The sequence below is a fragment of the Theobroma cacao genome, chromosome 9 (genome assembly GCF_000208745.1).
Source record: "Theobroma cacao cultivar B97-61/B2 chromosome 9, Criollo_cocoa_genome_V2, whole genome shotgun sequence".
In the NCBI taxonomy this organism is placed as follows: domain Eukaryota; kingdom Viridiplantae; phylum Streptophyta; class Magnoliopsida; order Malvales; family Malvaceae; genus Theobroma; species Theobroma cacao.
The window spans coordinates 33,954,725-33,978,913 of NC_030858.1; the positions used below are offsets into that span (position 1 = coordinate 33,954,725).

The 24,189-nt window shown below is 33.6% G+C and overlaps 6 protein-coding genes across 7 annotated transcripts; 5 read left to right on the forward strand and 1 right to left on the reverse strand.

Annotated features, from left to right (window-relative positions):
• Positions 2,182-3,622, forward strand: LOC18590295 (keratin, type II cytoskeletal 1). Its single transcript, XM_007015722.2, has 2 exons — positions 2,182-2,576; positions 3,158-3,622. Exons 1-2 carry the CDS (start codon positions 2,471-2,473, stop codon positions 3,517-3,519), a joined length of 468 nt encoding a protein of 155 aa, XP_007015784.2. The 5' UTR covers positions 2,182-2,470; the 3' UTR covers positions 3,520-3,622.
• LOC18590296 lies at positions 5,008-7,047 on the forward strand. Its single transcript, XM_007015723.2, has 2 exons — positions 5,008-5,238; positions 6,521-7,047. Exons 1-2 carry the CDS (start codon positions 5,136-5,138, stop codon positions 6,856-6,858), a joined length of 441 nt encoding a protein of 146 aa, XP_007015785.1. The 5' UTR covers positions 5,008-5,135; the 3' UTR covers positions 6,859-7,047.
• Positions 7,240-8,001, forward strand: LOC18590297. Its single transcript, XM_007015724.2, has one exon. The coding sequence runs from the start codon at positions 7,374-7,376 to the stop codon at positions 7,923-7,925; it is 552 nt and encodes a 183-aa protein (XP_007015786.1). The 5' UTR covers positions 7,240-7,373; the 3' UTR covers positions 7,926-8,001.
• LOC18590298 (uncharacterized protein At2g27730, mitochondrial) lies at positions 8,399-11,782 on the forward strand. The gene is made up of 4 exons (XM_007015725.2): positions 8,399-8,615; positions 9,240-9,359; positions 10,721-10,759; positions 11,336-11,782. The coding sequence occupies exons 2-4, from the start codon at positions 9,258-9,260 to the stop codon at positions 11,549-11,551; spliced, it is 357 nt and encodes a 118-aa protein (XP_007015787.1). The 5' UTR covers positions 8,399-8,615; positions 9,240-9,257; the 3' UTR covers positions 11,552-11,782.
• LOC18590299 (N-carbamoylputrescine amidase) lies at positions 12,239-17,118 on the forward strand. 2 transcript variants are annotated; one of them, XM_018127221.1, is made up of 9 exons: positions 12,239-12,523; positions 14,323-14,371; positions 15,197-15,288; positions 15,444-15,607; positions 15,706-15,752; positions 15,901-15,934; positions 16,216-16,382; positions 16,588-16,684; positions 16,782-17,118. In XM_018127221.1, exons 1-9 carry the CDS (start codon positions 12,435-12,437, stop codon positions 16,961-16,963), a joined length of 921 nt encoding a protein of 306 aa, XP_017982710.1. In that variant the 5' UTR covers positions 12,239-12,434; the 3' UTR covers positions 16,964-17,118. The 2 variants fall into 2 exon arrangements, with proteins under 2 accessions (XP_017982710.1, XP_007015791.2); XM_007015729.2 differs by having other exon boundaries at positions 12,241-12,523; positions 15,444-15,595.
• On the reverse strand, positions 21,697-23,260 carry LOC18590300 (protein FANTASTIC FOUR 3). Its single transcript, XM_007015730.2, has one exon. It carries the CDS (start codon positions 22,900-22,902, stop codon positions 22,030-22,032), a length of 873 nt encoding a protein of 290 aa, XP_007015792.2. The 5' UTR covers positions 22,903-23,260; the 3' UTR covers positions 21,697-22,029.

A 24,189-nucleotide genomic window follows, 5' to 3' on the forward strand; every position in this document is an offset into this window, starting at 1 on the left:
ATAAATAAATATTAATATTAAAATTATCAATTATTAATATTTTAAATAAATTATCAATTATTAATATTTTAAAAATAAAATAAAATTAATCATAATAATATTTAAATTATTAATTATTAATATTTTAATTAAATTTTAGATTATTAATATTTAAAAAAATCTAATAAAAATAAATAGTTATATAATTAATAAAAAATATTTTTATTTTTTTATTTTTTATTTTTTTTATTTTAAAATTATTGTTACCAACTAAACATTACAATAAGTCATAATATTTGTTTTTATTTTATTCTTTTTGTAATACCAAATTAAGTAATAATTATTTTATTTTATTTTCATTTTATTATATTTTCACATGATAATTATTTTATTCTATTTTTGTTTATTTCGTCAAACGTAACCTTAGAATTTAAAAAACAAAGATTTTATTAAAGTGGTGAAACGGCAAGGGGAGACGCAAATAACTGAGACTGAACGACGTCGTTTCACCCTTGGCAAAACGACACTGTTTCGTTTAAAGAGTGGACTGCTGTGGACCAATCCTGATCAGGTCCGTTTGATTTATTTGCTACCCCACTCACCAGGTATGGGCTCGAACTTTTATTGGATACTTCTGTTTATTTATTTTTATGGTTTATTTATTTTTCTTAAGTAGCCCACTCACCATTTGATTTTATACTCATTTATTGACGAGATTTTCAAATTAAGAAAAATGAATAAACCTACAAAACATCATGGATTGTACACATTTATTTATGTTGAGCTTATTTTATATGTTTCTTCTAAATTTATTTTAATTATAAAAATTTTTTAATATTGAAATTTCTCTTAAATTTCATAACCCTTTTGATAAAAATTAAAAAAACTTTCTCATGTAGAAATTTTCAAAAAAATTATTGCTTATAACATTCTTGAAATTCCATCATTGAAAAATTTCTATTATTTGTTTAAATTAACCACTTATTATGACATTATATTCATAGAATTTTAATTATTTATTTAATTATAGTTTTATTGTAATAATTATTTATAATTAAATTTTTTTGTAAAATTTCTTTTTAATTTGCAAAATTTGAAATCTTAAAAATTTCAATTTAAAATATTTATTTTTAAATAATTACGGATTTTTATTATTTATATTTTAGACTTATTTTCATCTTATTTTAAAACTTTTTAATTGTTATTATTTGGTGTTTGTAACAATTTTTATGAATTATGATAGAATAATTTATGAAGAACATAATTATTTGTGTAATGTTTAGCCTATTCTAGCCAATTATAACTATCTAAAATATTGAATAATCAGAACCTAAAACATTATATATTTAATGACACATTTGTTTTATATTTTATTTATAAGGTTTTTTAAATTAAAAAATAGTTAATTATTTTATTTTCCATTCTACCAATTATGACCAATGACAAAACTTTATTTTGTTATATTTTTTATATATTTTAAGTAATACCAAAAATAAAAATTAATAAAAAAAAAGCATAAACATAAGCATTCAATAAAAGTTTATCTTCCACTTTTCAAAACTATCTCATTCTTACTCAAGGCTTCCCTATCTAACTTCTCTCCCTATTTCTCTTCTATAATTCTCTTCTTCTTGCCACGAGTACTTAATGAACTATTCCGATCTTTCTTTTCGTTGCCCCATTACCTCTGGTAAATCCAATGATTCTCTATCACAAGAACCTTTTTACAAACGTAAGCCCACTCAACCGATATGGGTTTGAACTTTTATGGAATACTTCTATTTATTTCAATTTTTTTTTAAATTATAATATTTGAAATTAATTTTTAGATTGATATCATGCCTGTTTGTGGCATGGACCATACTCATTTGTTTATTTTATTCATTTACTTGTAAGCTTAATAATGTGTGCTCATTTATTTTTCTTAATTTGAAAATCTCTTCAATCGTCTGTATTTAAGTGTGTCAATTTTCTGTTCTTCTGTTATATATATTGATCTTTTCTTCGACGAAAGGCTTGCGTGGGGATGGGATCAGATCTGATTCGGTCCCTTTTTCTTGGTAATGAAATGGAACTTCAAGAACCATACGCCACTCCCTGGATTTTTGGACTCTACTGGCTATTCACATATAGAGGGACAGCGTTTATGATTTTTCCTTTTTGAAAGTTGGTAATTTATTGATAACAGAAGCTAGAATGCCTTGTAGAGTCTTATATATAGCGGAACCGCGTTACTTTAGGTTTTTGCAAAGACTAATTAAATCAAGCACGGAAAGAGATCCCGTCAGCAAGTTCTTGCTTTTCTTTTGGACCCCCCCTTTGCTTATCCCTTCTTTTATCTGTTCCAACACTTCATCGCAGGTTTTTTTCCAAGAAACCTCATCCCCAAATAAATGATTATAAGCTTCATACTGATTCAAGTCAAACAGCAGCATAAAATTTTGCAATCCCAGGTTTTATTATTGGTGGGTGACTGAAGCCAGGCGTCCAAATGGGTTTCAAGAATTTTGGAGTCTTCTTTCTGCTGCTCTCTGTTCAGCTTCATCCTCTTCTAGCACTTTCTCAAACTTCCTTGCCAGATCCCTTCATGACCACAGGTATATTCATATATATATTTCTCTGTTAATGCATAACCTTTCCAATTCTTGCCCCTGGTGCTTCCAATCCTGGAAGATCAGTAAACGCTAACAGCAGTTGGGGTGAGCTTTGCTGGATATTTCTTTGTTTATGAGCGTGAAACTCACTGTCGAGCTAAGAAAGTGGATACAGTAGTTTAATTTCTCTATTTGAATCATTTTCGGCAACCCTTTTATTGCATGACTGTTGAGAGCTCAAGGTTGATTGAATTTGTTCGAATAATTATTGATCTTTAGCCTTGTTTATTGCTAGTGCTCAATACATATGCAATGAAAATAATGGGTTTGGTGAGAACATACCTAAAGATTTGAGACAAGAACTTTAATTCCCTTGCAAGCCCATGAAAGTGGGCGTATTCCTTACTTGTGGAACATTTCATGTGCGTTCTTTTAGCCTACTCTCGAAGCACCTTCTTAAATGCGCAATCAAGGAAGGTGTGGACCTATCTGAGTTTGGTAAATACGCAAGTGAAACGTTCTGAGATGAGAAATTCTAATGGACTAACTAATGGAATTCCATTGACATGGTGCTGTCATTGTAGACTTCAATCAGGAACAAGATGTCGCTACATACAAAAGTGTTCCAAAGAGATTGACAATGTTAGTTAAGCTGGGAGACAACCAAAATATCACAGTAGTAAACAAGCGTGGGGGCGCGGCAGGTGGTCATGGAGGTGGCCATGGAGCAGGACGTGGCAGTGTAGGCGGGGCTCGAGGCAGCGGTGGAGGGAAAAAATCACCCTACACGCAAGGTGGAGTTGTAATTCCCCTGTATGTCGCAGGGGCCACGAATCATCCCCGTGTTTCTCACTCACACGGTTCCAATGGTGGCACCCTCAGTTACGTTCCCTTAGATTACCTGACTTTGGCCTTTTTCGCCTCTTTCTTTTTGGTATTGTTTTAATTTAAGGTTTGTAAATTTTTTTTTTTTATAATTGAAAAAGAGGAAATTTGAACCCTATTATTTAAGTAAGAGATAATGTAGTTCAGATGTAGTCGTAAACATCCCTTTTATGTTTAAAATAATTTTTTTTTTGTAAATTTTGGAAATAAGTTGGATTAAGTCGTTTTTCATAATTAATTTCATTTTTCAATTTAAGATTTTGGGACTTGTCTTTATCTAAGATAAGTGACTCTTAAATTGAAATAGTTTTTTTTTTTTTTGTAAAGTATCAAAATAATCCGATGATTGAACCTCTTTAAGGATTTAAGTGATTTTTTTAATACTCTTAAAAGTGAGGAAACTCTCTTTAGTTTTTGTTCTAATATTTAAATAATAAGTTAAAAATGAACAAATAAGAAAAGAAAAAATAAATGCTAACGGAGAAAAATGAAATAAATATGAACAATGACTATTTGTCAAAACTAAAATAAAATAACAAATAATAAATTAATACTAATTGTTGAATGGACGTCACAAAAATATTAATACTTTCTTTGCGCCTATCGAATTCTCAATTTATTTAAGTTTTGTATTGCAAATGAGAATCAATTTTTTTTTAATAATCTTAAATCAATTTAGAATTTCATTAAAAGTAATAGATTCAATTAAGTAACTAACCCTTTACTTTTAAGTGATTAGATTTTCGAGCTCGTACTTGCTATAGGTTTCATTTTTTGATTGGACCTTGGTAAAAGTCAACCTTGTTATTGTTAATAGAATTCAAAAGCTTGGTATGAACACCCCTGATCTTATACTACATGATAAAAGAAAATAACAACAATGCGTCAGTAATTACAATATCGGAGTAAAAAAATATGACTTTGTAATTTGAAGATGGGAGAACTAGAATCTAAATAAATTTGATTCAATGCAATCTTATTGATATGATAAAAGGTTATTTTTTTGTATTTGTCAAATCATATGTAAATCTCCCTCATAGTTAATAATCCTAAGTGAATTATCTTTGATTGGACTTCTAATTGGTATTTCTATCTTTTATTGAACTTTAAACTCTGTATATACCCTAAAGTGGCTATGCCATGGTATCCTCAAAAACAGAGGTGTGACTCTCAAGTCTCAACTTTCTGTGTGCCTCTCTTTATATTTTATGTACTTTACTTGATGACAATTTTATTTTTTACTGATGATCATTTAATTTTTTTTCTAAGGTTTTACTAGAATATTTTTTTTATTTTAACTTGCTTTATGTGACTCTAGATATTGTGCGACAAAAAGAATATATTGATGATATTTTTTTCTTCATATATTAGTGTAAAATATTTTTCTTTTAATTGATAAAACCGTATCTCAATGAAAAATTTGATAAAGAAAATACGATTAATTAACAAAAAAAAAAGGATCTCTTGTGGAGATTAAATGGGCACTAGGACCAAAGGTGCACTACCAAGTGGCTGAGGTTAGAATAATAACGTGGCCAACTTTTATAAAGAAAGGAGGTTGGCTGATTTATTTATTCCAAAGGATTTATACCCCGAAAAAGGACTTGGTACAATAGATTAGATGAAACAGATAAATCTGCCAAGCTATGCCAGATTCTTTCATTTTGGAGACTGATAATGGCAACAGGCTTCAAACATCTGGGACTGGGACTGCTCGTTTTGCTCCTCTCCCTTCATCTTCATCTTCTTCCTGCACTTGCTCATAATTCCTTGGTCGCAGGTACTCATTAATTGCTTTATTAGTTTTCGATTATGGTTCCTTCGGCTCTTGATTCAACAAACTTTCTATTTTTAAATTCAGTGTGCACATATTTTCTACTGGGAATTTGGGTTAGAGTTCTCATGATGTATATCTTTTAATTTGACGTTAATTTTAAGAAATTTTGATCAAATCCGAATTTAAAGTTGTTGGTTCTTTAATTCTTATTTTATTTTTAATAATTTAAAATTTAATGTGTCTATTAGGAAAAGTATGATTTTTATTTGTAAAAAGACATATACCTTTAGAAGGATACATGAAATAATTATATCTTAATGAAGAAATGCGTTAGAGGTGCTTTACTATCTATAAATACTTATTCTCTCTTTTTAAAAGATTCATTTTAAGCATTTCATATATTTAAAAACTCTTGTTCTTTTTTATCTTCTCGAATATAGATTCCAATAAAAGCTTCAATACTTAGGTGTACTTGATGAAATCTTGAGTGTCTTTATCCTTTGTGCAGCATAGGTTTTTAAGAAAAGAGTAGAGAGCTTTCTTTTATTTTTTATAATTCAGGTTCGAGAGGAAATTGCAGTTGAATTTTGTGAAGTAATTTCCTTCTGTAATGATTTTTTTCCCTTTTTACACAAGCTAGGTGTCAGTAGAAATCTTTATCAAACAGTTAAAAACTTTGAATGGTATGATAACTTAATGTTAATAAAATCACCTTTTAAAAATTAAAAAAAAACTTCAATAGTACTTTTTAATTACTAGGACAGTACTCTTTCTATTTTTGAAAATTAACGTACATGATTGAGGGGAATAGCCCATGATTTTTCTTTTTCAATTTCATTACAAAAATAGATATTTAGTCTGGCTTATGAAATATGGTTCAGCATCGACGAAGAAAAATTAATAAAGGGAAGAATTGTTTTCACTAAAAAGAAAATTTAATTTCTTGCCAGCCTAGAAAGTGCTCTCTCCTTGCTTGTCTAAGTAGGACAGCAGCATTCCACCTGCCTTCTTATCTTCGATGAAGGCACTTTCCACTGTGTTTGTGAATGAGGAATTGAGACATTGATTGAGCTAAAATGCGGTCCTACAGATTTCCCCAAGTATATGGAGCAAAATGAAATCCAACCAGCAACCAGGAAGGGACCTTTGATTATATAGTATACCTTTAATGCATTACCATGAAGTATAAAGTAAAAATATTTTTCTCTGTGATTATGCTCAACTTAATGAGGAATCAGATAGATAAATAAATATCAATGCCATTGACACTATGCCTTTGTTGTAGACCTCAATCAAGAAAAAAATGTTAGAGAAACAATAGTACCAAAAAACTTGTCACTCTCAGTCAAACTGGGAGACAAACACGAGATCAAAGCCGTAGAAAGGCGTGGTGGCGCTGTTGCCGCCCATGGCGGAGGAGGAGATCCTGCTAACGGCGCAGGGGATGCTGCTGGGGATAATGGTAGAGAGACAAAGTCACCCGATACGCAGAGTAGAGGCGGCGCTATAAACCATAACCGTTATCACCATCATGGCTCCAGCAGTGGCACCTTTAACTGCATTGGGTCGAGTTGCTTGGTTTTAACCCTCTTGACCACTTTCTTTCTTGAATTTTCTATATAGCATCTGATCTCTCTTTCCTTTTTTCTGTTTGGAAGGTTTGTATGATGTTTGGTGTATGATTATCAAATGAAACTTTAAATATGTAAGGCCTTTTTTTTAATTTTTAAGAGTGTAAAATGTGAACATGGTACTATAAACATCTGCATTGCATTAATCAGATGATATTTTGGTACTTCGGACCTTTCATAAAACTCCTTTTCCACAGTGTAATTGAGTTCCGATGTCGGTCCTTTTTTCTTGACCTTTTTGCCACGTGTCTCAACCTCCTAAAACCATGGTTTTTTGACAGCTTCGCACGTGATTATTTTCGTCATTTCTTCAATTACAAAAACATCCTTACAAAAGCCACGAACATATTCAATCGATTGCAAGGATAATTCTGTAATTGCATACCATCGGCCTAACACTTGCCCGCCTAGTTCTCCCTCTTGCCCATCCGTCGCTCTCTCACTCCATTTCTCAATTTCCGAAGAAAAGTGTGAGAAAAGGTTCTCCTGTAGTTTCCATCGAAACCCATGGGCAAAAAGGTAAAATGGAGCTGGACCTCCGCATTCATCGGAGCAGCCTCAGCGACGGCTGTGGCTGCTCTCCTCAGCGCGAAACCCAAAGACCCAACTTTCCACCTCATCTCCATCAACCTCACTTCCTTCAAGCTCAAACTCCCCCACATCGACGCCGAGCTAATCCTCACCGTCCACGTCACCAACCCAAACATTGCGCCGGTCCATTACTCGTCCACCACCATGTCCATCTTCTACGAAGGGTCGTTACTAGGGGCAGCTCAGGTGAAAGCTGGGTCCCAGCCGCCCCGATCTTGCCAGTTGCTGAAGCTGCCCACTCGGCTGGACGGGGTGGAGTTGGCTCACCACGCGGGGAAGTTTTTTGCTGATGTGGCGAAAAGAGAGATGTTGCTAGATGCTAAGGTGGATATTGGCGGTAAGGCTAAGGTGTTGTGGTGGGACCATAAGTTCAACGTCCACGTGGATAGTCATGTTACCGTTGATCCTGTTTTTCTTGATGTGATTGATCAGGAAAATAAATCCCAGTTGGAGCTTTTTGTTGCTTGATAATTGTATGCTCTAACTTGTAGTACTATGATTTTGCCTTTGATTTGTGGTAATTTATATGCTCAATGGTGTCAAATCTATGCACTTTTATTAAAAAAATCATAAAAAGTATTGTTATCTTATTACCTAGCGAATTTTTTTTCACGAGAGTTACCACAAAATTTTTATACGATTAAATCACAATTATAAAATTTAACTTTACAATAAATTTATAAAAATTAATAAATTAATTAAATTGAAAATATATATCTAAAATTTTGTGATTATAATAAAATCATACTAAAATGTCATAATATCTTTTATAAAACCGAGTTCATAATATGGTCACTTTTATTTTATCACTACAAACAAAATTTAACTTTACAATAAGTAAATAGATAAATATTATTTAATTAATTAAATTAAAAAATTTTATAATTATGATTAAATCACAACAAAATTTTGTGATATTTCTCGCTGCGTATAACCGAAACCGTAACATAAATTCTTATTATACACCTGTTTGGATGGAATCAATCCGTTTCTTCAATCAGACAGTGGATGCGCTTCCTTCCGTAAAACCAATCCAAAACCGGGCCCATTTTAAAACCCTCCCTACAAACCCTATAGAGTAAGCCCCAAACCACCCGCTCCATTTTCCACAACCTTCTCGTGCTCTTCATTTTCATCGCTTCAGCTTGTCAGTAGTCGGTAAGCAATTTCTCTCTAACGCCATTCTGGTTTACCCTTTTCCTCACATTTTTCCTTTATTCTTAGATAAATTAATCGAAGTTATGGTAAAAGTTTTTCAATGGAAAATGCCTTACTTGTTTTGTATTAAAATCTGATAAATTTTGTAATATGCTCGGTTTAATCCTTAGTAGGTTATTGTAGGATCAACGAAATGAACTCAAAAATGGAAAAGAAAATCTGGGTTTACTTAAAATGCTTAAAGATGAAGATTCTTGGGTTTGTAAAACTTTTTGACTTAGACTCTTAGGTGGTTTAGTTATTGAGGTCTATGAAGCCTGAAGGTCTTCTTTGTGGTAGGACATTTTGTTGAAACCTGCATCTGAAGTTGATGTGATTTATTTCTTAGATAACATTTTTTCAGGGAATTTGTGAAGACCCCGTAAATTTGTTTCAACCTGTTTGTTTGCGTTTCCGCTTTTACTTTAATTTCTAGATTGTCAAACAAAATGTTCCCAAGTATATTATACAGGAACAATGTTAGCATTGAAGTAATGGATGCTTGTTATCGAGTGTTGTGATTTGTAGTTTTGTAGTTCTAATGTTATATTTGGTTACATGATTGTCTCTGTATGCTGGTTGCAGGCATTATAGTCAACTAATATGGCAACCAGAATGGCTGTTAGATACATATCTCGTAGGTTCTCAAGTGGTGGGAAAATACTCAGTGAGGAGGAAAAGGCTGCAGAAAATGTTTACATCAAGGTACACATTCTTTCCAGGCTGCTTTCATTTATTAGTTGCACTAAATATCACTGTTTTGGTGTGAGCTCAGGGTTCTGACTTCGGAAGTTGTGTTAACATTCTGATAGACATTTTTTGTTTAAACTACTTTCATTCTCTTAATTTTCTATAGATTGTATTATCCCTGCCACCACCCCCTCCCACTTTTTTTTTTTTTTAATGTTTCCTGCTAGGGTCTTGTTGTCACAGGCCAATCCATTGTTTCTCCTTTTATAGCATTTTATTCAACTTGGGATCATCAATAAGTTGATGTAGTTCATACTCATTCTCTAAAGAAAGGTACAGTGTAAGATTAAAAAATCTGGATGAAGAAACTGAGGTTATCAATTTCAACCCAGCAGTGACAAGGGAATATCTAAGGATTTTGACATCGTAACATGTTGGCCTATTAAATGTAAAATCTGTCACAAGTTATTATGGATTTTATTTTGTTGAACATTGAATGCCTCCTACTATGCCGTTTGGGAAGGTCTGGTCGCTAATAAATTTTAAAGCAGATCAGTCTAGTTCTGAAACAGAGAGACATCCATAAGCTCTTTTTTCCCCTCCTCTCCATGTTAGGCCCTCCTCTGAATGTGGGGTGTATGTCATTGTATTAATAAAGATTCTTTGCCTCTGGGTAAAAATAAACAGTTTGTTCAATTGATCTGGCTAATATTTTAGTTTTAACTTCTCTTTATGGATGATAATGTTGTTACCCAATTACAAAATCTGTTCCTATTTAAAGGTGATCCCATTTTTATGATTACTGGATAGCTTGTAGGTCTGTCTTCTGGAATATCTTTTCTTGCCTGCTGTATAGAGCTGGTGTATGGGTGATTTCTCTTCCCCATATTTCTTCTACTAGTATTCCAAATATGATGCAATCATCTGTTGAAGGACTGTGAATGTCTTCCTTCCTCTTCTTTTTCTCTTATCAAAGTGTTATTACTTTGCATTTTGTATGCATGGAACAGTCTCTTAGGTGCTGTAATTCTATGGATTTCTATTTTTCAATTCTATCTCTGTTCATATGTACATAATTCGAATGCAAAATAATATAGATTTCACAGTAATTAATGATTATTTAGTGGTGAGTACTGCATAATGGTATATATATGTTATAGACTTATGTTATGCATTATAGAAGTTTGTATAAGTGAACAGTTTGTGTCTAATATTGCTTGTCAATCTTATTAAGCATCTCTCTTTCTCTTCTTTTGTCCACTCTTTTCCCCTCTTTTTCACAGTCTAGATTCAGCATAATGTTCTAGGCCATGAGTATTTAATTTTTTTTATGTTATGATTTGTTAATGTACTAACAATAAGTTGTACTATTGCAGAAAATTGAGCAAGAGAAATTGGAGAAACTTGCACGCAAGGTTTGCTCTTATCATTGTTATGTTGATCTATTTTGACATAAATGTTGTATGGTATGGATTATCTGCTTAAAAGGGTTTTTAGCTAGTTTTGTCTTTTATCCTTTAATTCTTATTGTGTTAACTTTGTTATTCCCTTCAAAAATATGATACAACAACAGACAATACATTTAAAAACACTTGCCACTGTGCATGCACACACAGAGCTTCATTCTTCTTTTTATCTAGTATTCAAAGAACCTGTATGTTCAAGTTAAATGCTGTGGTTTTGCTCTCATATCGTGAAATTTATACTGGCTACAAATGTGCTATCGCAGTTCAATTAGTTGTGAATTTTTTGTGGAATAGTTGTAGTGCAACAAAGATAGGACTTGTTTGGTATGAAATATTGTGCTAGACTATGATGAGTAACTCAATCATGTAATAGTTTAACAATGCATGTGTTTGTTTAATTATTCTTTTCCTTTTTCATTATGATATAATGTTAAGCGTAAACACACAATTTTTGAGTTATTTTTGGAATAAATAGTAGTTATTGCATCTCTTTATAAATATTCAAGGAATTGTTGAAGTATTCAGGGACCCAAACCAGAGGATACCACAGCTGCTGGTTCAGGAGGTTCAGTGACTGATGCTAAGCCTAGTGGCTCTACTTCAACATCAGGAGCATCCACTGAAAAAGTATCGACTGATAAGTACAAGAACTATGCAGTTCTTGCTGGTGCTATAACCTTGGCTGGTGCTTTGGGATGGTATTTTACATCTAAAGAAAAGAAGCAAGAAGTCCAGGACTGAGTTTAATGCAATTGGATTTTGGATGTGGAACATGACAAAAATAGTTACACCACACTCTGTTATACGGAGTAGTTGAAAATAAACCAAACTTGTAAACAGTTTATGTTGTTTTTGATCTGATAACAGCCATGTTTGATTTGATTTACAAAGTACTTGCATAGTTGTATTCCTGGCAATGGTTTTCCTGATGACATTTTAATGAATCTGACATATTCATTGATGTTTTCCATAGCATCTATTCTGACATTAGATATATTAAACGGGGACAAAAATGATTGACTTGTATATTCAGATTAGCAGGTAATAAGGGCGTTTATTTAAACCTTATCTATTGGTTTCATTCTTTTACCTCATTTTTGCAGGGACATGTTGGCGGTGAATACCATCTAAAAACTTAACTAAGCTCTCATCTTTGCAGGGTTATATTATTTGGAGCAAAGCTTAGAAGAATCCCAATAAAATTTGATCTCAAATTCGTAGGACATCTATCATAAAGCTCTATGCTATTACTCTCAATTTTGTTGGCCATGCATTATTATTATGATACTACAATTACGTCCTTTTCCTTTGACTAATGGTAATAGTTCCTCTATTAAACCCAATATGAAAACGAAGAAGTAAATGCTAGCAAAACCAAAAACAAAAAACAAGAGCCTGAAAAAAAATATTAAACCAATAGCCTGGGAGACCAACGAAACCTTCTTTAACTCAAGCGGGCATGAACGTTGAAAAATATAAAGTGAGACCCAGGACTTGGACAGTTGGACTTATGTCTTGCCCTTCTTCTGCATAACTTTGCCACCCTTTGCTCTGCGGCTGTGTTTGAGATACAAGAAGAATCAAGCAAGGCATAATAATAATAATAATAATAAAATAAAAGGAAATGGAGAAGGGAAAGAGACATGTGGTTGTCTCAGCTTTGCAATTCGCTTGCACCGATGATATCCCCACCAATCTCGCCAGTGCCGAAAGGTTCCTTTTTGTTTCAACTCCTTTTTTTTTTTGTTTCGTTTCTCATTTCTTTGTATTTCTCTGGGCTGTTCTTGTAATAAATTTGGAATTTTAGATCAAACCCAGAAGTTGGATTTGCTTTGATACGCTTGGAATCTGTTAAAGTGTTTCCTTGGTTTTCAGATATATTGGTTGTGGGTTGTTTTTTTATTGCTCTTCTTTTTATCAATTTTGATGATTTTTGAACCGTTCAATTGTTTGATTCTTAGATGAGACTATCTAATTATGTGGCTAAGAACCAATAAAAGAAGTGATACAGAGACTGGTCATGTCTTTTCAAGTTTAATTTGCATCATTAAACTGACCAGGTTTGAACTTTGTTGTGGGTAAGCTAAAGTTATTACCTTCTTGGTGTTTCTTCCTGCTTAGTTACTCATGCTTCATCTGTAGTAGCAGTGAATGCCTGAACTTAATAATATATACAAGCACACAGCATGGGTGGAAAAGCTCTATTGAATTTCATTTTCATCTTCTTGGCTTGAAGGTGAATTTCATTTTGGCATTTGATTTCAGATAAGTTAAAAAAAAAAAAAAGAGGTTGAATCTGACATTTTGCTTTAGCTCTTCTATTAATTTAGCACATTTGTGATATTTGGTATTCTCAATCTATAAAGTTTTACAGTCTTATGTAGCGAGAACTATCATGATTCTTAAAGCTACACTACTACTTGGTGATGTCTCATCTTTTCTTAAGATACTTGTCCCTTTTGCCTTAGTATTGGGTTTGATCCTTTTCATTTTGGCAAACTCAATCTTGAGGAAACTGTTGGGCATGTCTTGATGCCTGTTTTGCTCACTAAATTGAATGACAGGTCCTAGATCTTGCAGTATTCAGTATGGTGTTTACAAATTCTTGATGCCCCAATTCTTGATCCCATGAAAAATTGTCTCCTTCCTCACTTTGGCTACAAATTGAGGGTGTGCATGTCCACAATAGCTTTTGGAGCATGTGTTGAGGTCCTCATGCATATTATTTGATATCCCTCTCACATCTTGATGTCATTAAAGAGAGCATTATTACCAAGTTAGTTTATGTGACTCAATGTTCAGGAATATCTTTTTGTTAACTGGTACTCATATTTCTAACAGTCAGCCACAGGATGTGAATGTTTGAAGTGCATTGCTTTGACTTTCTTCTTTGTATAAGTCATACTTGTAATTAGGTCGTTTTCTTGCCCCTTCTTTTGCTCAAATTAGTGTTTGCTGAGTGGTGCCATTTGAGGGTATTGGAGATAAGAATGCTAAGATAAATTGGTGTATATCCAAGAAGGGATATGATTAGAAATGAGTGCATTTGCAAGAAGGTGGGAATGGTGCCATTGAGGATAAAGGAAGGGAGTTTGGACATGTGAGGCGAAGGCCTACAAGTGCCCCAATAAGAAGAGTGACTTAGTGAAGGATGCATTGTTAAATAGGGAGGGGAAGACCAAAGAAGAGTTGGGGTGGTAAATATTAAAAAAATAATGTTTTTGCTAAGCTTATTAACAATATGGTTCTAATTGGAGCATACTGGTACAATATGATTCACGTTGCTGGCCTCATATAGTGGGAAAAGGTGCCTTTTTTTTTGTTGTGGTTGTTGTTGTCATCATTTTTTTTTTGTAGCATACTCTACTTTTTGCTCTCTCATTTATTATGATATTTTTTTCATTTCACTGTGCTTTACCTTCAAGGCATAATTAGCACGTTTTGAAGCTTTTCATCCAACCTTCTCTTTTGGCTGTTGCATTAGTTACCTAAAATGACTCTCCTCTACACAGGCTGGTTAGGGCTGCTCATGAGAAGGGAGCGAATATCATTCTTATTCAGGTATGTGCTCTTTAATCTTGGGATGTTTGGCACTCATTAGTTTTCAGCCTTTTCTAAAAAATGGTTTCCTTTATTCTTTTGGAAAGCGTTTCAATTGTACTATGCCTAGTAAATGCATTTTTGAAGCTACACCAATTATTCTTTTTTTTTTCTTTTTGCATTTGTTATGGCTTTTGAAAGCGTGCACCAACCTCAACGTTGATACACTTCATCCATCTTGCAAATGCTGAACCATATGCGTAATATAATTAAATAAACAAACACAATAACTAAAAATGATGAGTTGCTGGAAAAGAAATTAATCCACATAAAAAAAAATTAAAGGTAAAACTCATATCTCTGAGAGTTAGAAATTTCAATGGGAACCAGAAAACAGGTTGTGATGCTAAGGTAAGATTAGATAAAAAGACTTTGTTCACGATACTGATTTTTGATATTTTACATAATAAACCAGATTAGAATATCTGCCCCATCTGATGCACACTAGGATTTTGAAAATTAGGCAAGGAAAACTGTTTATAATAAGGTACTGCTGCTACTTTATAGTCTCTCTTAATGGAAGAAAAATAGCTTTCTTAATGATAAAATTGTTGTGAAACCCGGTTTTCTAAAATGGAGATTTGAACATGAAACTGCTCCAATTTGAACATCACCACAGAGTTTTCTCTCATTTGCTCCAATACCTCTGTAATTCTGCGTTGGCACACTGTAATTGGTGGTACAATAGATTTATGCTGATCTGATTGATTAAATTTTTTCACTGACAAATTCTACAGTATTTTTGACAATTTTAGTTGTCATTCTTATGTCTTTATGTGTCTCCAGGAACTATTTGAGGGTTATTACTTTTGTCAAGCACAAAGGGAGGATTTCTTTCAGCGAGCTAAGCCTTATAAGGATCACCCTACCATTCAGAGGTAAAATTTCTTCCAACTGATTGGCGTGCAAATTTAAGTTTATTGGCTGGACCTATGCCTTTTTTCTCTTATAAGAACAACTAAACAGGCCTTGGCTTCCAGCTTCTAATTATTTACTCAATTGGATTTGTTATTGTCTATGTGAACACTTCTAGGATGCAGAAACTTGCGAAAGAGTTGGGTGTGGTGATACCAGTTAGCTTTTTTGAAGAGGCAAACAATGCCCATTACAATTCTGTAGCTATCATTGATGCTGATGGGACTGATCTTGGACTCTACAGGAAATCTCATATCCCTGATGGACCAGGTCTGTGGAAAAGTAAATGCCTTATGATGCCATTCATATTTATCGTCATTATAGTTTTGAAAATTATTTATCGTCATTGTTAACATTGAGTTTCCTCTCTTTTCTCTCAGGATACCAGGAAAAGTTCTACTTTAATCCTGGAGACACAGGTTTTAAGGTAGGTGCCTGTTAAAATCCCAGGTTAACTGATATTAACAGTTGTTTCAGTAATTTTGAGATTTTATATCTGACCTGTCTGGATTAGTTAACTTATGGAAGCTGCCTTTCAAAAAAAAAAAAAAACTTATGGATTCAATTGGTAACAGGTTTTCCAGACTAAATTTGCAAAGATTGGAGTTGGTCAGTGCTTCTTTTCCTCTTCCTTTTAACGGTGTTACCCTTCTGCTTATTGTCTTATCTGGTGAAGCTTGCAAATTTTATTTACCAAATTTGATCCGTCACTTGAATACATCTAAGTATGGTGTACCTTATAATTATTGTTTGCAATCACAGTCTCTGCTCTGGGATCAGACTATGTTGGCAACAAAAATTAATTGCAGAGTTGTCTGTTTGTTTCATCAATTTACCTGCAAAACAAAGATGTGGAAGATCTAAAGCAATTGCTTGATTTTGCATGTCAGGAATATGTTGGGATCAGTGGTTTCCAGAGGCAGCCCGTGCTATGGTTTTGCAAGGTGCTGAGATATTGTTTTACCCTACGGCTATTGGCTCTGAACCACAAGATGAAGGACTTGATTCTTGTGATCATTGGCAGCGAGTGATGCAAGGGCATGCTGGGGCGAATGTGGTAAGTTAGAGGACTGGTGGACTGATTTTGTTCTAGATTTCCCAATCTTTACATTTTAGTTACTTTTTCTTTTTCTGTAATTGGATAGAGATATTATGTTTCTGGTGATCGTGAGGGCATAATCATCTTTTATTATTCTTCTGTTATGAAATTTAGGGAGGAGCTCCTAGCATGCAAAGCGTTAATGGATATTGTGTTTATTCAGGTACCCCTTGTGGCCTCTAACCGCATTGGGAAGGAAATGATTGAAACAGAGCATGGGAATAGTGAGATTACATTCTATGGGAATTCCTTCATAGCAGGTACAAATTTGAAGATTCTTTCTTCTACAATTCATTAGTCTTACTCATCACCTTCACCTGTCTGAAATAAGTCCAAAAATGAATATTTTGATGCCAGGACCAACGGGGGAAATTGTTGCAGCTGCTAATGACAAAGAGGAAGCTGTTCTCATTGCACATTTTGATCTTGGTAAAATCAAATCCAAGAGAAGTAGCTGGGGAGTATTTCGTGATCGACGTCCAGATTTGTACAAGGTGCTTCTGACATCAGATGGCAGCAAACCATCATCAATTCATTAGCCCCTTCTCTTATCAACTATGTTGTTGTGGAGAATAATCACTGAGTTCCTTTCACTGCCGTGTCTTATTGTCCAAGAGTAAAAAGAACAAGATGACTTTCATAAGTATGAAATAAAGAACGTCAGTAAGTATGACCAAAATGTTTGGGGTTCATACACAGGAGTGTTGCTGGTCTCTCCATTATTTTCCTCTCCCCGATACCACCGCCCCCCTCCCAAGAACTTCGCCGCCCCACCTGGCCAGGGCGACGATGGGACCCTTCCTTTCTGTAGCAATGAAGCAGTATCAAGATATTGGTTACCTCCCGGTGGTCCTGAGCTATCCATGAGAGGATACTACTCAATTGGAAGTTCTTGCCTAGTGGACCACTTTTTCCGGCATCGAGTGGTCCAAAGCTCAACCTTTTGCTCTTTTGATAGCCAAATCTATTTTCTTTTCTTCTACCTAAGCCTTCTGCAACCAAAAATAGGATCCTCATTGATCCCCAATATCTGTCTGCTAACCATTCATCAAAGATAAAACGTGTCTATCGAGATTGTTCTCAAATTTCCTATCTTTTTTGAGAGGGGTTGTTTCGCGATGTGACATGTCATTATTTTATAACAATCCCGAGTTCATCTGTTTGCTAGTTGAAGAGGTTCCAACGAATTACCCTTTGGATTCAGTTTCACATTCTTAGGCGCCCTTGCAATTCCAAAGCTTACAAAAAGATCAATCGAACATTCCAATGTAACTAGTATTTTCAAGAGATACTACTGTAAGGGAAGAATATGAAAATCAGTCTTCTGTTTCAATAACTCTATGGGATTTACTTGAGGTTTGAGTGTGACTATAGAAATCCATTCTTTCCAATTCAATAATCCAAATGCAATCCGGTATATTAAATTTATCAAAATACTTATTAAGTCTTTATATTTATATATTTTGTTCAATTTAATATCTGTACTTAAAATCGAAATAATTTAGTCTTTTGATTTTGAGAATTATTTTAATTTAGTCGCTCTTTTTAATGGTATTCAATTTTGCCTTTAAAGAGATGATGTCAGTGTTAATGTGACACACTTTGATAACGTGGTATTGAGATGATGACATAGCAATGTCACGTGACACTAATATGATTGTGTGTCAATGCTGACGTATCGGTGCCACGTGACAGATCAAAAACATTTTCAAAAAAAATTTGTGCTATGTCATATGGATTAAATTGAATAAAAATATATAATATAAGGATTAAATTGAATAAAATTGAGATGTTAAGGGATTAAATTGAAAAAATATTCTTACTTGATTATTTGATTTTAAATATATACATTAATTTATCTTTTTTTGTAAAAATTAAGTTTTAATTCTCCTTTTATAAAAAAAATTTGAAAAAAATTTCATACCTAAAGCCGAATTTAGATGAATAATTAGCATTATGTTGGAATAAAATAATATAAAAAGATTAAATAAGTTCTTTTTTCTTCTATTTATAATAGTATACATATTTGAAATTTATTTGACGTAGTTTTTAACTTGAGCTGAACTCAAATACAGTTTTTAATCTAGAGAATTTCAACCGAAAAAATATAACTTGAAATATTAAACAAAATAAAGACATAAAAAATAATTAAAAAAATTAAAAACATTTCAATTTTGTTCAATTTAGTCATTGTATTATATATTTTTATTCAATTTAGTCTCTACAACGAGACACAATTATTTTGAAAATTTTTGCGAGATTTACCACATGGCACCGACACGTCAGCATGTTAATACTATGTCATCATATTAATGCCATGTGGCACTACCATGTCATCATGTTAGTGCCACGTGGCATGCTGCATCAGCACTGACGTCATCATCTTTAATGGTAAAATTGAATACATTAGGACAAAAAACTAAATTACTTCGATTTTGAATATAGGAACTAAATTGAACAAATTATATGTGTATAAGAGCTTGGTGGATATTTTGACCAATTAAATTCCACCCTAAGTAAACACCTCCATGAACAACTCATCAAGCTTCATATCCAACATTCTTAAACCTAGTCTCTTGATCCTCGTTCGCTACTTCTATATATGATTTCCTCTGCTTTGTTTACAAGAAACACTCAAATCTTCTTAGTCTTACATAATGATGCTGATCTCCCATGTTCCTTAGGGTTTCATTCAATCCATTTTTTGTTCAACCTTTTTGAACTTGAAACCTCCATTTCAAAAGGTGAAGTATAATTATGAATACAAGATATTATCTCAACCGACATTATACGTAGAATGAAAATGCATATGTGCCTCACAAAGATGTAGGGGCAAAAGATAAGCAAGACCCTCTTCTCCGAGCATGATCCACAGACAATAGCTAGCCCTACTCTTGGTACAATAATCCAATGAAAACAAAAGAGAAACAAATTTTTGTTTTGGGTTTGGCTTTTTTGAACTTGACATCTTCTTTTTGAATCATAAGGAGATCTTATCTCAATAATGTAGAAATGAAAATGAATGCATGTGGCTTAGAAGATATATATATATATATATAGGGGCAATGGACAATCTCTAAAGATGCAATGCAGCCTATTACTAGATGAATCGTATCAAGTAGTTGACAATCACATTCAAGGACGGATAAAGCTCACTTCTATATATTTAACCATGTCAACAGACAATAACCCCACTTTTGGGTCACTGATTCAATGAAAACAACAATACTAGTAACAATAACTTCAAAGCAGCTTCATTGCCATGTGTCTGGTGTTTTGTCCAGAGAAGCAGCTTCTCTAATTAGATTTTTTTCACTGCTCAAAATCATATATACCAGAGGAGTTCTGGTGTTACATTTGATGAAAGAAATGTTTGCTATCTGGACCAGAATCTGGAAATTAGGGGGCCATGAAACTTGAATTATTTAAGGTTTGTGTCGACTTGTTCTCTTGTGCTTTCATTTTCCTCTATTGGCTAAGTGGGCATACATTTAGTACACTTTTTAACTTTCTTCTAGACCTCATTCATTATCTTTAATTTTTCTGTGAAGCTGGTGCATCGGTGTCGGTTGCGTACACTTCAATGTAGATTTGAGTATGAGAATATGACCCCTTTGTTTTTCTTTTTGTTTTTTTTTTTATAATTTTTAGTAAATTAGTTAAAGTTTAAGTTATAATTTGAGATAAGGTTGACCCAAAGTTCCATTTTGTATTTTATATATAAAAAATCTTACTATTATCACATAATAAGTTATTCTCTTTTTAATATGATTTGACTTTTAAATTTAAAATTAAAATAGTTAATTTCAAATAATCTGTAATCTAAACCGAATTACAATAACAACATGCAATTAATCAAGTTACGACATGTCTTAAAACACACACAAAAAAGTGACAAATCTTAGGTGGTAGTTTCACATGTCAAAGGTAGAGATTAAGATGACTAAGCTCTTGTCGTCACATGAAGATATATACAGATGAACAGCTGCACTATTTCCTATCACACTTACAAATAAGCTAAGGGCATATGGTCATGATTTGAGACCTTGGTTGACTTTTTAATTTCTTTTAAATTTTGACTTGGCAAATGCTAATTGCTTATTACTACTAGTACTACTACTATCATACTTCCCCAACTACATGGGGAAGGTGCGAAAGTTCTTACCCATGGTATCACTAATTTCAACTTTCAATTTTTCTCTCATTTTTTCCTTTGACATCACTTAGCTCGGAAACATAAACCTTTTATGAGTCTAGAAATGTCTAAAATTTGTTAAAGAATGCGAAACATGAACACCAAAATCCTGAAAAATGGTTTTAATATGTGAATTTAATGTCATTGTTTTTAAAATTTTATTCTTTATAATCCTTTTTCACATACACATATATATAATTATTTGAACAAACTTAATTGTTTGATCAAACATAATTTTTGAATAGATATAATTGTTCAAACGGCTTTCTTTTTTTCATTCTTTTATTATTATTGTTGAAAATGTTCAATAAAATTTAAATTTATTTCTTTAGAATTTGCCTTGAACATCAATTCCATATTTTATATTTTCCTTAATTCAATAGGTATGATAAAAACAATTAGTTTCGACTTGTTATGATTAAAATTAAACCAACAAATAAATAAATAAAACTTTCGACTAGTTGTTGCGGCATGTTGTACTGAATTGTGATGCCAAGACCACTTTGTGGGATGTAGTTAAGCTAATTGTGATGAGTGAATTATCTTGGCTTCTGTTTTTTGAGCTCTTGTTCGGTAAATGCTGATAATTGTACATGGGATAGGTTGATTTTTGCTTGCTTGAGGCAGGGGAGGTATCCAGTTTGTTGTAAAGGTTTATTTGATCTTATTCAGGTCTGCCTTCTTGGATGTACAAAGGGCTTCCCCCCTTCCTGATTTAAAGAATTTTGCATATAATTTTCAAAAAAAAAATTTGTGATGAGTGAATTACTGCAAAAAGTCAGATTTTGCACCTTTTACACTCAAAAAATGAACTTGTCACATCAGGAAATCTGCAGTTTTTCTTTGGAATCTTTGGATTTTCTTTAATGCAACAAACTCTAGAAACTTTAGGTGTGGCACTCATTGGTCTTAATCATATATAAATGCCAACAACATACAAGGAGACACGCAACCAGTAGAAGATATTCAGTTCAATGTTCTACAATGGCAATTTAATTATTTTTTTGTCAAAATTTTAATTATATTTACCAAAGAAAAAAGCTTGGCAGCAGAATTAAATTGCTTAGTCCACAATCCTGTCAAAACTCGAATAGCTTTATGACTGTAAACAATCTGGTCTGGGAGATGCTTTAATTGTGGGAAAGATGAACACAACCAGTTAGAAAGCTACCAAAATGAAAAAGGAAAAGAAAAAAGTAGAAAAGGAGATGGCTAGTGAAGTTCTCTAGTTATTAATTTGGAGTACCCTTGGAGACTAAAATACACAAGGAAAGGTTGTTTCTTTTCTTTTTCTTTTTTCCTCTAATTTTCTAATATATGCATGCCAATCTACTTGAACCGTAATTTCCTTTTTTTTTTTAAATTTTCATATGGCAATTTTGGCTAAATTGACTTCATTTCTGATTGTTATCAGGCTTGGCTTTTCTCTTTATCTTCATCAATGCTACCATGGGTTCCTTCTTCTAGATCTTCTAGTTCATCCTCTTCCTCCTCCTCCTCCTCAAATCCCTCCTCTTCCAAGATTTCATCTTCTGGCTGCACAAAGTGCAGCTTCAAGCGCCCATCTTCCCTACATGCATGCAAGAATTCTTGTGTAGGGATTCTTACCTCTTTCAGCACAAACCTGCCATCTTGCCTGTAAGACTTGAAGCAAACCCAAGGCTTCCCACTCTTTCCAATACAGGAAATTGGTGGTGGGAATGCTCCTCCTCTAGTTCTTGGCCTCCTGAATTCACCACATAAATTCTCTGTTGTGGTATGCTTTGTAGTATTTATGCTACTTTCTTTCTCCTCTTTGCTTTGCCAACCTTCTTTCATCTCATTTTTCAAGTCCTCAACATCATCAGAGCTTTCGAAACCAAGCCCTTCAGTGCATAGCTGTAGGCTCTCAGAGTTCCAAGAAAAGCTTTCACTCTTCTTGTGGCAATTTGTGTACTTGGTGATCTCTGGGGTGCTTGGAAAAATCTCTGGTGGTGAACTTCCATTATTGTTTTCATCATTTTCATTGAAAGTATCATTCTTGGAGAGCTTGAACGCACTGTTTTGAGGACTCAAATCTATTATAGATGTGGAAGAAAAGGGTGAGATAGGAAAGGAAGAGGCCGAAGATGATTTGGAATTTTCCTTGAAATGAAGTTCGCCAAAGATTTCAGTGAAAGAAGATGGCTCAATAGGTTTAATAGCAGGCTTGATTTGGTTCCATGAGGAGAGGGATTCAAGCAGAGTCGGATTTTCTGGTAACGGGTTTTCAAAGATGTGTTGAAGGCTTCCACAGGCAGCCATGGCTTGGCTCTCCAGTATTCTCTTTGAGAGATGCTACCTAGAGAGAGAGAGAGAGAGAGAGAAAGAGAAGAAAAAAAGAGCCAGCAAAGCAAGCGAGAAAGAAGGAAATATAAAGAGCTTTTAAGTTCTGCTTTGAGGGTAAAGGGAGGGGGAGGTAGAGAAAGGAACACGAGATGGGCATGGGGTTTGGAAAAAATCAAAGGGGAGGTGACTATTAATTTGGGGAAGTTTTGCTGATTTGGGTACCTCTTCTAGTGGAGTAGAATAAGGATGGGTGGTTATCTAGCTATGACTCAATTTGGTGGCCATTATTGTTTTGTTATATTTCCAGCAATTCTTAGTATATTTAACTTACTATTCTTGGTGGATGGTAGGTTTTTCCATTCTAGTTTTGAGAATATGATTTAACATGTAAAATTTTATTGTTATTTTCATTCTTTCTAATTTTATTCTTGGGCCGATGCTTAGACTTTTGTTTATGTACTAGAAATGTAGCACCTGCAAGAGTACTACTATATATAGAGATATATATTTATATTTATTTCTCAAACATTGAGAGCTAGAACCAGGGTAGCTCACAACCAGAGGAATTGTTTTTTTCTAGCTGGCTTCTTAGAATAAATGAAGCTACCGCCAAACTTATAGCAGGACAAAATATTTTTATTTTGTTCCATTTCCATTCCACCTCAGTTTTCTTCCATGCTTCAACGTACTCCAATCATAAAATGATATGTCATACCAACACTGCTACGAATCATAGGATGCCATGTAAAAATATGGGTGGTGTCCAGGATGGATAGATGTGATTTGCAGGACGATTTACGCCCTCCACATCTTCACGTCATCTTTACATTTTCCACACGAGTACAGAAAGTCTTGTATATACATCTCGTCTTAATAGTAAGACAAAGGCTCTATTTGGATTATTTCTTCAACTTTTAAGTAGATTTTACATGATGAAGTGTGAGACAAGTTTATCTAATACGCGTTCAAATGCTTTGAGTTCCCAGAGATATTGAAGCTTGGCCTAATCAATACGATTGATACGAACCAGTACCACTAGCCTTTTAGGAGCGGTGGGGGTTTTAGGACCCTGGCAGTACAAGGTGACCAGGCACCATTTATTGCAAAAATTTCTAGAACATAGACTAGATAAGAGAGTGAGCCACAGCCAAGTGGCCATTTTCAGCTTTTCCAGTTCTGTAATTGTCATTGCCACCAGCACTTTGGAATATTCTGAACGATCCCTTTTACATATCCACTCTTTTTTTTTTTCAGAATATGATT